At 37.5% G+C, this 14,064-nt stretch overlaps 1 protein-coding gene across 7 annotated transcripts in view; it reads left to right on the top strand.

Annotated features, from left to right (window-relative positions):
- Positions 1–14,064, top strand: part of LOC131435793 (four and a half LIM domains protein 2) — a 412,903-nt gene that overhangs the window by 342,555 nt on the left and 56,284 nt on the right. For 6 of the 7 annotated variants that reach the window (XM_058603996.1, XM_058603995.1, XM_058603997.1 and 3 more), the window contains 2 exons: positions 12,917–13,117; positions 13,197–13,371. In XM_058603996.1, the coding sequence (XP_058459979.1) occupies positions 12,917–13,117; positions 13,197–13,371 (376 nt within the window). Of the gene's footprint in view, positions 1–645; positions 1,136–12,916; positions 13,118–13,196; positions 13,372–14,064 lie in introns of those variants that run through there. The other variant, XM_058603998.1, reaches the window with a different exon arrangement.

Consider the following 14,064-nt stretch of genomic DNA (forward strand, 5'->3'; position numbering starts at 1 on the left):
CAAGGAATTTCCCACTAAACCGTGCTATTGCTATGACTATGACTGCAACGAAGCTCGTAAAGAACTGCACCGGAATGTACCGACAAAATCCCGCAATCCTGCGAGGGAAAACCGTCTGTTTAACCAAAACAAGCAAACACAACAAACCAATCAAAAGTGCGCATTGACTGCCAGTCCGATGGAAAATATTAATGCGAGCAATTATATAAATAATTCAAAGTTCATTGCTTAGCACTGCACTCGTCAGTGATTTCAGTTTGCCAGTCCGAGTCCCGTAAGATCGGTTCGCTCTCTCCAAAAGTCATATTCTGCGCCGATTGCTACTTGAACAATTACCCTTCGCCTTTTCCTGGGGTGCTGACCAGCGATCCCCCGCAGGAGATCATATTCGTACGTCATCAAAACGTTTCCCTTGATGACGTCTCGATTTTCCGTTTCGTTTCGTTTTCGTGACTACGTTCATGCGCCCGTGCACCTTTTTCCGGCGTTAAACGAAACTGACGACGACGACGACGCAGACGACCCCAACTAGAACCGAACCGAAGAGTGAAAACTCTCTGGAGGAGTGTGTAGTTACGACAAATTTAACGGCAGGCGTTCGTTCGAGTTTAAATGCGAGCAAGCGGACCCACGATCAGCGAGATCGAGATCAATTTCGACCCTCGAGGCGCTACAGTTCGCCACTAGCTTAGCTCAAATAAACCCACTAATTATTCGCAGCATCGCGGAATCGCCGGACGCCGGGAGGTTCTCTGTTCCTGTTCTAGACCGCGAGTGACATACTTCAAGGCAGTGTGAATTGTGTGTTTGTGCTTTGACCTCTGCATCGAAAAGTGATTGCTCAAGTTCAACTAAGCCACGCAAGCTTTTTTGACAAGTGATATTCCCCTGCTCTATATATCCGAGTGATTTCAACTAATCATTAATTAGCGATAAGAATCGAATTTGAAGGTAGCAAAATGGCCGACGTCGATGTGATGCGCACCCAGACCATCGAGGTCAAGAAAACGCGCAAAGTGAAGAAGACGACGACCAAACGCCGGGAATCGTCGGATCAGACCGGTGAGGTCGTCATCACCGAGATGGAGTCGACCGATTACCAGAACCAGAACCAAAATGCCATCGAGGATAAGGGGTAACGTGTGGCCGCGAATGTCTCTTGGCAAACGACGATGAAAGATTGAATGTGCAGGTTTTCCGTTTTCGATTAGCCCCTCTCAAGCTCTGATTGTGGTCCGAAAAAGGATAGCCGCTGTTTGCTGGTGCGAATGCAGTTTGTCACTTATTTACATACACTTCAGGATTTATCGATCGATTGAATCGAAGGCGAATCAGCTGGGTTCAGGGTGGGTCGTTTCGGAATAGAAAGGTTTCCGCTGCCATGTTCCGAATAAGAGGATTACTACAATATTTCAATCAATAGAGATGGGACCGATGGTAGATTAAGTGATCTTCGAGATCGAAATATTACATTGCATTGTGTTGCTCTAGGACATGTTCCTCAGTGACAGATAATGACTGGAACTGAGCAGTATTGCAGCCATGTTCAGAGGTTATTTATGAGAATGCTGATCTCATCTTCCAGCTTCCGAAGGAACTGTTTGATAGAAACGTGCGTGTTATCTCGAGTGGAACTGATGTACGACTCAGTCTCGCAGTGCAGACTGCTCGAATCAAGCGTGACGAAAGGGTTGTTTTTTGCTTCGATATTTTACGATACAATCCAATTAGTGTCATTTTTTAAATAAAAAAAGCGATGTAGATTTAAGTAGGAAGCCTATCTGTGACTGTTTTGAGTTATCAAAATGTCCTTGCTGGTGGCGCACAAACGCACTTTTTAAAAAAAACTTGGACTATTGTTTAGCTATTGCAGTGTCACTAATTTGATATCCACGATGTAGTGCTACCTATAATGAAGTCAATTCAAATTTATTAATAAAATGTATTTCTCTCATACTCGCTGTAAAAAAAATTTTTAAGACTGATGATTGAAATAGTAGACATGAAAATTAGCGAAAAGAGTACGTGATTAGAACTCGCTAGTTTTCGTATCAAAAGAAGACAGTTTTGCGAGAAAAAAAACTGCTCTGAATGTAAAACGCAGCTCTAATTTAACAGAACATCCGCACATGTTCAACGTTGTGCGGCCACTACGTAATTCAATTCTCACCCTGTGGCACTTCAGACACTCACACAATCACTACTCTCGTTCACCACCTGTTTCCCAGTTGGATACCGATATGTGAGATTTCATTTGGTCTTGCATTTCAAACAAATGATATCATTACTAGCATAAAACATTGAAAAGGGATAAACTTTCCGAAGAAAAATCACTCGAAATCTCTACTATATTAAGCAAAATGTTGCATTTTACGACCAACTGTTAAACAAAATATAAAGTAGCTAGATAAATTTATATTTTCATTTCCAACTTCACGAGCACAGGTACCAAACAGTGATGATAGCTCTAACTCTAAGTTTTTTGTTGAATTTTTCTATTTTACTGTAGAATTTGTCAATTATTTTACTGTAGAATTATCAAATTCTACAAACAATAATCGTATGAGATCCGTTATGTAAACAGTGTGGCATTCCAGTGTTTGTCCCTTTTGTGCTTTAACAATGGAATCTTCTATAAAATTTCACTTCTGTAGAACAATGTCAATCCATGGAACTGCTCGGCGTGAAAACCCTCATCTCAAACGCAAACCAATTAATCACAGCGTCTCGTACATGTACACTGTTCATGTTCGGTGAGGTTTTATTTCAACCTTGCCAACCGAACATCAATGTTGCATACATTCTTCTTGTAACCAATTCATTCATCCATTCTCGGTGCGAACTTTCTTATATAATTCACACCCATCTCGAATAACGTTACACTGTTCACCGCACAGAAATGCGAAGGGTGAAAATGAATAAGCAATACTCATGGAGAATCCGAATCAACGATTACATTCTTCGTTGTAGGTGTACTTCGTGCATGTTCATTTTATACATTCGATAGTCATTCGTTTATTTGCTTTACTCCATAAATTGGTCCGAATATCGTTCCAGCGATGATCATTGGATTCGATTCAACATTCATTATGATTCAACACATCCATAAAACTATGGTACTAACACAAACGAAAACGTCTTAGTTTGCTTGCTTCAACGATCATCGTAAATTAAGTTTTCAAGATTATCGCTGCATGAATATTCGTTCCTCATTCACTTGAAGTTTTTTTTTCAACTGTATGGAATAGGTCGTCATGCGAGCAGCGAAGCAACGTCGACTTTGTTTGCACCCGAATGTACGAACCAGTTCGAATATCAGAAATATTATCTAGCAATGGCGAAGGAACAATGTTCATTTACGTTCGTTGCATTTTTGATATTCAATCAACATAGCCGAACATAGCAAATAATATTCTCAACTATGCAACACGTTTTACTAAAACAGCAAAAAGAGAACCAATGATAATCACACAAGTTCCCACTAGAGATACAAATACCCGAAATCCGACCCGAACCCGAACACGATAGGTACTGGTCGGGCTCGGGCTCAGAAAAAATATATTAGTCAGGTTCGGGTGACGATTTTTTCGGTTCGGGTTCAAAATTTTTCTCGGATTTCTGGTATTCGAACTCAAATACCCAATTTTTTCGGTTGGCTCGGGTCTGGCACGGGTGAAGATTTTTATATTTTATCGAGAACAGGTTGGGTTTGGGATTAAAAAATTATGTACCCGACCGTCTCTAGTTCTCTCTTCTGATAACTGATACAACACTACGTAGCGGTGTGAATGTGACTTGCGATATGTACAGTAGCAACGACCGGTGAACATGGCGTGTGGAGCGAAATTTTCCATTTCAGCGATTGCAAAAAAATATTTTAGGACTTTCGAAATACGAGATCATGCAGTGTCGTGAAGCTAAATTACTTTGTATAAACGATCTTGAGCACTTTTCTCGTTTCGCCTCCGGCTCATCAGTACGTCAGCAGTTTATGCTACTTGAAATCAACTCAAGACTGATTTTTCAAAAGGGCGTATGTATTGTTGCATGCATTTTGATGTGGAACACATCTTTATTAGGGGTGCAAATCAGAAACTCAAGAAAAACTACACTTAGAAATGTGGTAAGGTTTTAAACACTTACAGCTCAGTCTGTTTTGTATCAATTATTAATATTATTTCATCATTTGATAGGAAATATTTCTACGTATTGATTTGAATGTTCATAGCCATGTATTTTGAATTGTATATCATTGAAATGTTGATTAATAGCTAGCAGTGTTCTATTTTGTCTGCAAAAAATCTCCAGCATACCGGATTTCCCTACCATAGTCGACGGTTTTAGAAGGAGTAAGCGATGTATCAAAGAGAGAGCATCGCTCTGATTGGTCAATCGATGCAAAAGCGAAGCTGTTGGAAGCACGAGAATCTATAAATAGAAGCGAAATTAAAGTTAACGTTTCAGCCCTATTCCTAGCATGCTAGAGGTAGGTTGTTGCTAGACAGCAAGACAAAAACGTGCCATAAAACGATTTGAAGCTGCTGATGCCAGTTGTTAGCGTAAAACCGTGTCGCTCGCTGTGCGTCTTACATTTCTCTTCATGCTCTCTCGTAAATGTGTAAAATGACTCTCGATGTGGCCGGGTGGCCAAGAAAGTTTTGATATTTTCGGTTACAAGTTTGACTACATCACATAAAATCCAATAAAGCTACCGCTTGTTTGGCAACCTTGATGAGCCGATTTTATTTCTCTCTCTGTTTCGTTACGTTATCAGGATACAAGAGCAGAAAAAAATGGTGCCGCCATAGAGATGGACTTACCATTACAAAAATAACATTCACTTAATTTTTATCGCGACAACATATATGTTTTTATGTACTAATCGCATCCAAACTAAATTATCTAGACATTGTCAGGATAGATTTTTGATCCATGCTTTTGAAGGCGAGATATTCAATGAACAAGTTGAAAGTTGCCGTTTTCAGCTATGCAATTCTTCCTTCAGAAAAAAGACTTTCCCGACCGCTAAAGTCAAACAATCATTCTGAAATTTTCACAGAATAATCTAAACTAATTTTCCAAGAGATTGTCAGTTGGGTTTTTTTTGATATTCGTCACCGTTTCTGAGAAAATTAGATTTGAAGCGTGAAAATAGACCTTTAAAACGTCCTAAAACACACTGGCAAGACAAAAACGTGTCATAAAACGATTTGAAGCTTTAATTGGTATGCTCTGATCTTGTGTCATGCAAGCTCGGAATTCCATGTTAAGTCGTTTCCCCATGAGAAATTGACAACTACCTCTGGATAAATTTTGAGTGCTTAAGATTAATTTCTTATTTATATTAGATGAACTCGATTGATAATGAGAAATAGTTCGCTTCAACCAAAATCGCAGAATGGTAGAGAAACTTAACGCTAAAAAACTGCTTTCATAAAAAACTTAAACACAAGCTTGGTGAAGAGAAGCTTAATTATCGAAATCGCAAGTATGTACAAAGATATAATTGCATATATTTGGAATAATGGTGTAATTTCGTCGGTCATAAAACAAATGCAAATCAAGACAAATGATGTTCGGTGTTGGTTCGGATTGATTGAACTTTTTGATTGTAGATCATTAGAAATTTTGGTTGCCTTGTTCCACATCAACGGCTCGAACAACCCCATGGGGCTGATCCTTGTAATTTTTTTTTTTCAAATCTTGGTAGCTCGGAAACTGCAAGTTGTACAAAAATTATATCCAAAAAGAAGTTGTAGGAAATCGTTTTGTAACTCCCTGTGAAAAAAAGTCGAATATTTTTTCAAAAATTATAAAATCAACCAAAAAACTAAAATAAAAAAAATCTTGTTATTATTTTTTTTTAAATATTTACCAACATTTGCAAAACTTCCAGTTTTTGATAAAAATAGTCATTGTGACTCTAGAATATATTTCAATATACAGATCAGAAGAAATAAATTTGCTCATAACAATATTTCAGGTGTTCTTGAGATATTTAGACATGAAGGTAAAAAATTGCGGCTTTTAAACAAGTCAAACGTCACTTTAAAAGAAAATAAATTCCATTTTTTACAGAATATTGAAAAAAAAAACCTTTACTGTTTCGTCATTGCCAAGCGCACTGTAAACTAAACAAAACTAGTCATGTGCACTTTAGCTCAAATTGGTAGCCATTAGGTAACAAAACCCCATGTTTAAGGTAGGATAAAGCTTGAGAGTTTTAGTACAGAGTAGATGGCATTATACTCTGCGCATTTTCTATTCTAGTACATAATTTCTGAGATAGGAAACTAGTTGAATAGGGTTATACGAAAATATAAAACCTCACCTTTAAGTTAACCACAACATAGTTAAGTTCGTGAAGAACAATAAATCTATGCGTGAAGCCTCTGTTGAGTTTTAAGCAATTGTCTTGTGAAGACCAACTAAAGAAGCCTGCTACTTGTACTACCCGGTTTGCTGTTTTCTATCGGTCACAACACCCCCAAATGCGTAAAATATGGTTTTTCCAAGGTGTTTGAAACCCTTTTCTTATGAGGTTCAACCAGACATTTTGCACATTACTTATGATCTGGAAAAAATCATATAAGTCAATTTCAATAAACGTGATCTCTCCTAAATGTTTAGTTTACTCCTGGATGCTGTTCAGAACTACTTTGGGAGTAATGCTCAGGCGACAATTCATTCGTTTGAAATGTTTTATAGAGAATTAGATGAACTAAATCACTTATTATAGAGTATCAGAGAGCTTCCCTATTGCGATTCAAGAATTTATTTCACACTTTTTGAAAGACAGCACTCAAGTATATATATATATATATATATATATATATATATATATATATATATATATATATATATATATATATATATATATATATATATATATATATATATATATATATATATATATATAGCAATGTTTAAGTCAATTTTTTCAATAGTATTCAATTCTTAATGTATTAATTTTTTAAGAGTGTCCAATCGATTTCCTACAACTTCTTTTTGGACACTATTCTGGTACAAAACTCGGTTTCCGAGTTAGCACGATTTGAAGAAAGTGCATGCAAAAATATATGCGCCCTTTTTGAAAATCAGTCTTGAATAGAATCGGTCGGTCCATCCGTGCAAAACAAACGGTTTGTTATATTGAAAACGTGTGCCGTGTTCTCTTGTCCTCCAAACCAAAATTGCCATTTTTGAACCAAGCAAACCACTTTCTTCATGTTTTCTCAGCGAGAGCATGTTTCCCGTATACTTGAACTAAAATAAAAGGGTGAAATCCTCCAGGAAAATAAAATTTTTTGTTCAAGTGTTTACAATTTGGTTCTATTTGATCATATAAATGATTTTCCAAAACAGTCTTACAGCAATTCTATGAGAAACTGATAAACGATCTCTCAGAATTTCGTTATATTTAGAAGAATCGTTCTCCATCGAAAAATATTGGACCCGTATTTCATTTTATTTTGTCATTAGGGTGACCATTTTCATGTTGAGGTGAATCAAAAAAAAAATTTTTTAATTTCTACAAAAAAAGACATTTATTAAAAAAATAATTTTTGAATAACTCAACCGATTACGCTAATTTTCGAACATGTGATCAATAAATGTCTTCAATGATTAGGAAAAATATGCGAACATTCTAAAGTTAAAGTTTTGTGTTTGAAAATGTCAATTGTATAACTTTTCAACGAAAAAAATTCAAAATGACATAGTGCCCATTGATCGCAAGCCAGTAAAACCGTTAAGACCACGTGCGCGTCAAAAAAATAGGACAATTTCAGAAACCATTTCCGGGAATATAGTTATAGCTATCGAAATTTAATATTCAGTGTTTAAAGAAGTATTTTTCAACTTACAAACAAAATTATTGCTACATAATTCCGATAACAAATCTCCTCTTGATGGTCAAGTTGCTGCGGCTAGTTTTTCGGCAGGTCCAAAACATAACATCATAAACTAGTAAGGATTGTATCGAAAATAAACTATCCACAAATTTTTCTTTCAAATGATGATAAAAAACGATATTTTATTCAAACTAAAAATTGATCCTTTATTGTACGAGGTTGAACTTCAGCATAATGAAAGCCGGATGAAATTTGAGTTATTCCTTCGCGAATGTTCGAACTTTTGATCGAATGCTCTTCATCAAGTTCCGGACAAGTGTTGCATCGCATTTTTTGGACGCTTGAGCCCAAATTTTTTTTGAACTCCTGCATGTTCCCAGCTGCCTAACCAGTCTTCTTGAAGACCCTCTTCACGACTGCCCAGTAACGTTCGATGGGTCAAAAGCAAAGTTTTGGCATTACATTCCTTTTGTGGAATTTGGCCTTTCTGTTTCAACAGATGGGTCGAAGCTGAGGGCAATTTGGTGGATTTTTTTTTTCTCAACGAAATTTATACCCTTTTCAGCAAGCCAATTGAGAGTGGTTTTGGCATAGTGAGCCGACGCTAAATCCGGCCAAAACAGTGGAGGTGTACTATGCTTCTTATATAAAGGCAGCAATCTTTCCTGGAGACACTAAGATCGATAGATTTCTGCATTTATAGTTCCGGTAGTGTAAAAAATGGTTGACTTCAAACCACAGGAACATATTGCTTGCCATACCAGTATCTTTCAACCGAGTTTCTCTACTTGAATCGACCTGTCCGCATCGCTCACATCATCCCCAACGACGACAGTAAAGTATTGTGGACCTGGAAGGGTTTTTGAGTCCTCCTTTACATAAGTCTCATCGTCGATCAAAACGCATGCATCCGGACACTGCAAAAGATGCGAATACAATTTCCGGGCCCTTGTTGCAGCTCGTTTCATCTGTTCACTTTGTTTCGAGATTTTCTGCTTCTTGTAGGTCTTCAGGTGATTTCGCCTCTTGATACGCTGGATCTTTCCGACACTCTTTCCTGCTTTTTTGGCCAAATCTCGTATTGACATTGATTTGTTCTTCATGATTAGAGATACCACTTTCTGGTCCAGCTTCGGGTTGAAAAAACCAGGTTTTCTGCCTCTTCATGGCAGCTCATCCCAAGAATAGTGTTTCCCAAACATTTTAATGATGGTTTTAACACTGCCATGATGAATTCCAAACCGCTTCGCCAATTTTCGCATAGTAATACGCTTCTCACTTAGCCATGTGTCCAGAACCTTAATTTTCACTTCCCTTTTCAATATGCGACATTTTGAAAACGCGGAAATTCAATCGCACAAACAAGTAAACAAATAAAAGCTGACAGCCAAACGCACAGCATGCTGTGATCTGAGTATAAAAAACCATCACAAATACATGCGTACAACACAAATGTATGTGGATAGCATATTTTCGATACACTCCTTATACCACGTAGAGGATCTCGAAAATACTATTTTTTTGAAAAATTATAAGCAGTGAAAAGTTCAAGTATACATGAAAACTTCATAGTGTATTGTTTACAACATATCAAGAAATCCCCACGGGGTATACTAGATAATGTGTTTATAAAAGTCTCCTCAAAATTTGGAAACAATCGATAAAGATGTGTAGCTGCTATGCACAGATAAAAATATTTAGTGATTTTACATTTATTTTCATGCACATATTTGGAGCAGGCAATTCAATGGAAAGTTACATTACAAAACGAAGCGGTTTGTAAATATAAAGTCTTGAAAAACTAAATGAATTTCAATGTAATTTTACATCAATCATGGTTTTAAATCAGATTTTCGTTTCAACTGATGTCTATTTCATAGTATTATCGGTTTACATGTCGTGTAAGTTTCATCTTTTCTTTGAGTGTGCGTTCGCCCGATTTTGAAAATCGTGTTTCGAGAAAAACGCGTTTAAAGTTGTCTCAAGATACATGAAACGCGGTGCAAGAGGCCTGTCGTAATCAATCAGTACGAGATTCATTTTGACCACAAGGCCTTTTTTTCCCATTCTAGAGGGGTTTAGGAAAATTTTAGGCTCAAATCTCTAATCTTAATTGTTTTTTTTTGGGGTTCCATGGTGGCCTTACCTCTTAAAAAACAAACACAAAACTTCAACATTTTTCTTAAACACTATAGGCATTTATTGATAATATATCCAAAAATTACCAGAATCGGTTGAGTGGTGCAAAAATTATGATTTTTTTTAAATGTCTTTTTTTAAGAAATAAAAAAATGACTTTTTCATCCACCCTAGCATGGAAATGGTTACCCTAATGACAAAATAAAAAAAATACGCATCTAATATTTTTTCATGGAGAACGATTATTTCAAATAGTACGAATTTCTGAGAGATCGTCTATCAGTTTCTCTTGGAATTGCTGCTTAGAAAAATATTATTGTCTTTAAAAGTTATTGTAAAATTAAGTTTTTTACTACTTTTTTCAGGAAATTCATTAAACTTGACATCAATTAATAAACACATTTGAATGAAATACTCGCAGATCACAGATAATACAATAAACTTAAACTTATTGTATAACTTTTTACTTTTTTATTTATAACTCTGGTCAGTCAGTATTTTTAACTTTTTCCATAGTCATAAATAAAATAAATAAAAAAGTAAAAAGTCAAAATTTGATAGGATTCCACACACACACAGCGATGAATGGAGCGCTGTCCGTGCGCCACTTGCACCCTGGGACGCATAGCCATACGCTACAACTCTAGGCACTCAAGCAATAGTTTCGGACAAATCTTCCATTCCGGTATTATAACTAACTATATAGAGATGAGAAAATATCAACACAATGAAACACATTGTGTGAGAAACCGTCGTGGGCAGAATGTGACAACTTCTCGTAACTTTACTTTTGCCGGTTCGGATAGTAAATGGCAAACGACATTTGCCTTTACTTTCTGACATATCAGAGACTCGGATGACTCGTATCGCTAAGATGCCTAAGTTCGACTCCTTTGGTAGAAGGTAAAAGCTTAGATATGAGAAGCCTTCTGCTTACTTAAAATGACCCTTCCCGAATAAAAAATATTGTAGAAAAGCAATACGATTTGCTGTTACAAAACCTGCCACAATTTTGCTTTGACCATTGAAAAATATTTTAATGTATTGTTACACACTATTCGATTAATTGTGAATATGCTTTTTACAATAGAATGTATAGGTTGTTAAGTATCGAAACAATTTAAATCATAAAATTTTCTCATACATGTTTTCTTGGTAAACCATCAAATGTACAGTTTGCATATTGTTTGAAACACGACGTGTACAATAAGTTTAATTGTAGAATCGTGGAAACAATATATTGAATCGTTGGAAATGAATAAAATCTTGTCAAGATACAATGAAATGTATTGTAACCCATATATCTAATTGTGAATCAATTGTTCATGCTGTAAAATCAATGGTATATTTTTTTACGGGTTGTCAGGTCTCACTTTTCCGCATTTTATTCTTCACATCCGTGCTCTTCCTTGAGTACTATGGCTCTATAATTTCATATTCTTTCACTTCTTATGATCTCTAATTAGTTTGATATCGTTATTGTATAACAACCACGAGAAAAAAAATTTTGTTCCTGATTATTATATACAATTTTTTAAAACAATTGGTGTGGGTTTGGTGTTTTCACGCGAAGCCGGGTGTTGCGAAGCGCGCATTCGTCAACGTTCATTGGAAAATTCGCACATTACACAAAACCCAGCTACTACGAATATCATTTTACAAAGTGTCTGTTCATGTTGTTGGTCGAATCTACAATTGCTGGTTTCGCTAATATTTCCTGTTGGAACTAGAGAAGCTTTGACATCGTTGCCTTAGTGTTCCTGCTTTGAGGAGTATAGGTTTTAAATTACTTGTCATTCACCGATCGGATCAGAAAAAACTGTACAAAATTTTGAAATCGAACCTAGCTTGACTGCGGGGAAGCAAAATTTTATTTACTTTCTCAACATTTTTACAGTCGACGATGATTTTTCCATCTATACATTTCACAGGAAAACAAAAAAAAACAAATTGAAAAAGAATACCAATCCTGAATCCATATGTGCTCCACCCAAAATTATCTCGCCGTGTACCGAGCGTCTATATAATTAATTTTCCTGCCCGGCTACCTTACGTAAACATTGGTGGGTTCGCTTCACTTTCACTGACACCGTTTCCCGTCGACACCCACGCGGTGGGGATATTGAACAATCGGCTAGAAACTTTTGTGCAACACCTGAGCAAACTACCCAAACAAAGTTCGACCTAAAATAAATTGGAACTAAACAAACAAATTTCATCATCACACGGTGAGGCATCGATTGATTTATACGAAAATAAACGAAAATTTTTGATCACTTTCTTGTTCAACCAAACGGCCGTAGAAAGGGAATCAGAACTCAACAATTCATTTAATTAATTTTCATTGTTTTTCACTAAAAAGCATTACCGATCCGATCGCATATATTTTTATTTTTCGCCTTTGCACTCGGCTCGTTCTCATGACCGAGTTTTTCCACTGATTTTCGACGACGGTGGAAAAACACTTCATCCCAGCACGGGATCTGAGCATGCTTTTCGGGTGACTATTTTTGGAACCGACGATCCCGCACACATGAATGATGATCGGTTCCGCTTGGGGTTTCGTTGGGGCCTCCTTTTTACCGGCGATTTTACGGCCACTAAAAGGAAACCGCTGATGTAATGCACTTACGGGGGCAAATATCGACCCAGCAATAATGGTTTATGACAGATGCGCAAAAATCAAGTGTTGGAAATGGAGATATTTTGCACACTGCGATTGCGTTCAACCAGCAAACTGCACCTGTTCGACTCATCGCCGTCAGCGACCCAAGGCCACCGTTACCCCTGACTAATGCCAAGGTACATACCTACTACTAGAAACGTCGGAAACTTCAGTCACCCTCAAATCGCGACGAACAACCGAACTCATAATTTAACAAACTAATCCTGCGATGTTTTTTCTTTGTGTTATTTATTTTCAGCTAATTTTCAGTGGTGAATACACCAAGGCCATGTCGAAGGATTGGCACTCGGGCCACTTCTGCTGCTGGCAGTGCGACGAGAGTCTAACTGGACAGCGCTACGTGCTACGGGATGAGCACCCGTACTGCATCAAGTGCTACGAGAATGTGTTCGCCAACATCTGCGAGGAGTGCAACAAGACCATTGGCATCGATTCGAAGGTTAGGAAGGCGAAGGACGGATCAGTGATGCGAGCATCTGAATTAAGGCATATCTTTTCCTTTCTTTCACCCAAACCAGGACCTTTCCTACAAAGACAAACACTGGCACGAGGCGTGCTTCCTGTGCAACAAGTGCCGCATTTCGCTAGTTGACAAACAGTTCGGCTCAAAGGCCGACAAGATCTACTGTGGAAACTGCTACGATGCCCAGTTCGCGTCCAGATGTGACGGCTGTGGGGAGATTTTCCGCGCCGGTAAGTACGCACCACTGTGACAACAACAACAGAACTCTTCAACCACTTCATTAGCCATATCAACAGTTACCGCGCTGCATGATGTCACTCAGCCGGTCGGTATGCAAAACATTATTCGAAAGCAGTAAGCTTACGCAACATGATTTGGTTTTCATTCAATTGAATCGCTTAGTCGCAAAAGAATTTACGAGATTACGAGTTTTGCTTTTAGCACAGTTCCCATACGAATGGCGTACGGTTTGCGTGCGTTCACTGACTCACTTGATCCTCTATTGCTTCAAGTGTTAAAGCCGGTCTCCATATTCTCAGCCCAAGGCATTATCAATCCATTCCGACCGACGGCACTAATGGCGCTAATCTAACCGAACAGCCGGTTTCCAGAAAGCATCTGGTTTTTGGATTTTGGGTTAGTGCGAACAAACTCACCCGCTAGACATTGTTAGGATCTTCGTTAGCATTTTTTTTTTCAAATTTGATGAACAGTTGCCCCGCCGTATGAAGACGGGATTTTTTTGTGGATAACGGGAACCTTTTGAAGTTGAAGATCTTCGTAAATCATCGCAAATTAGCGTTTCGGTCGGTAAATGCTGCATGACGCACATAATCACTGACTCTGACGTTTATGGATGTTGGTTGTGACAACTCCATTCGTTACGATAGTTTATTACTGATTTTAACGCTGAATGTTTTGTA

This window comes from Malaya genurostris, chromosome 3 (genome assembly GCF_030247185.1).
Source record: "Malaya genurostris strain Urasoe2022 chromosome 3, Malgen_1.1, whole genome shotgun sequence".
Lineage (NCBI taxonomy): Eukaryota > Metazoa > Arthropoda > Insecta > Diptera > Culicidae > Malaya > Malaya genurostris.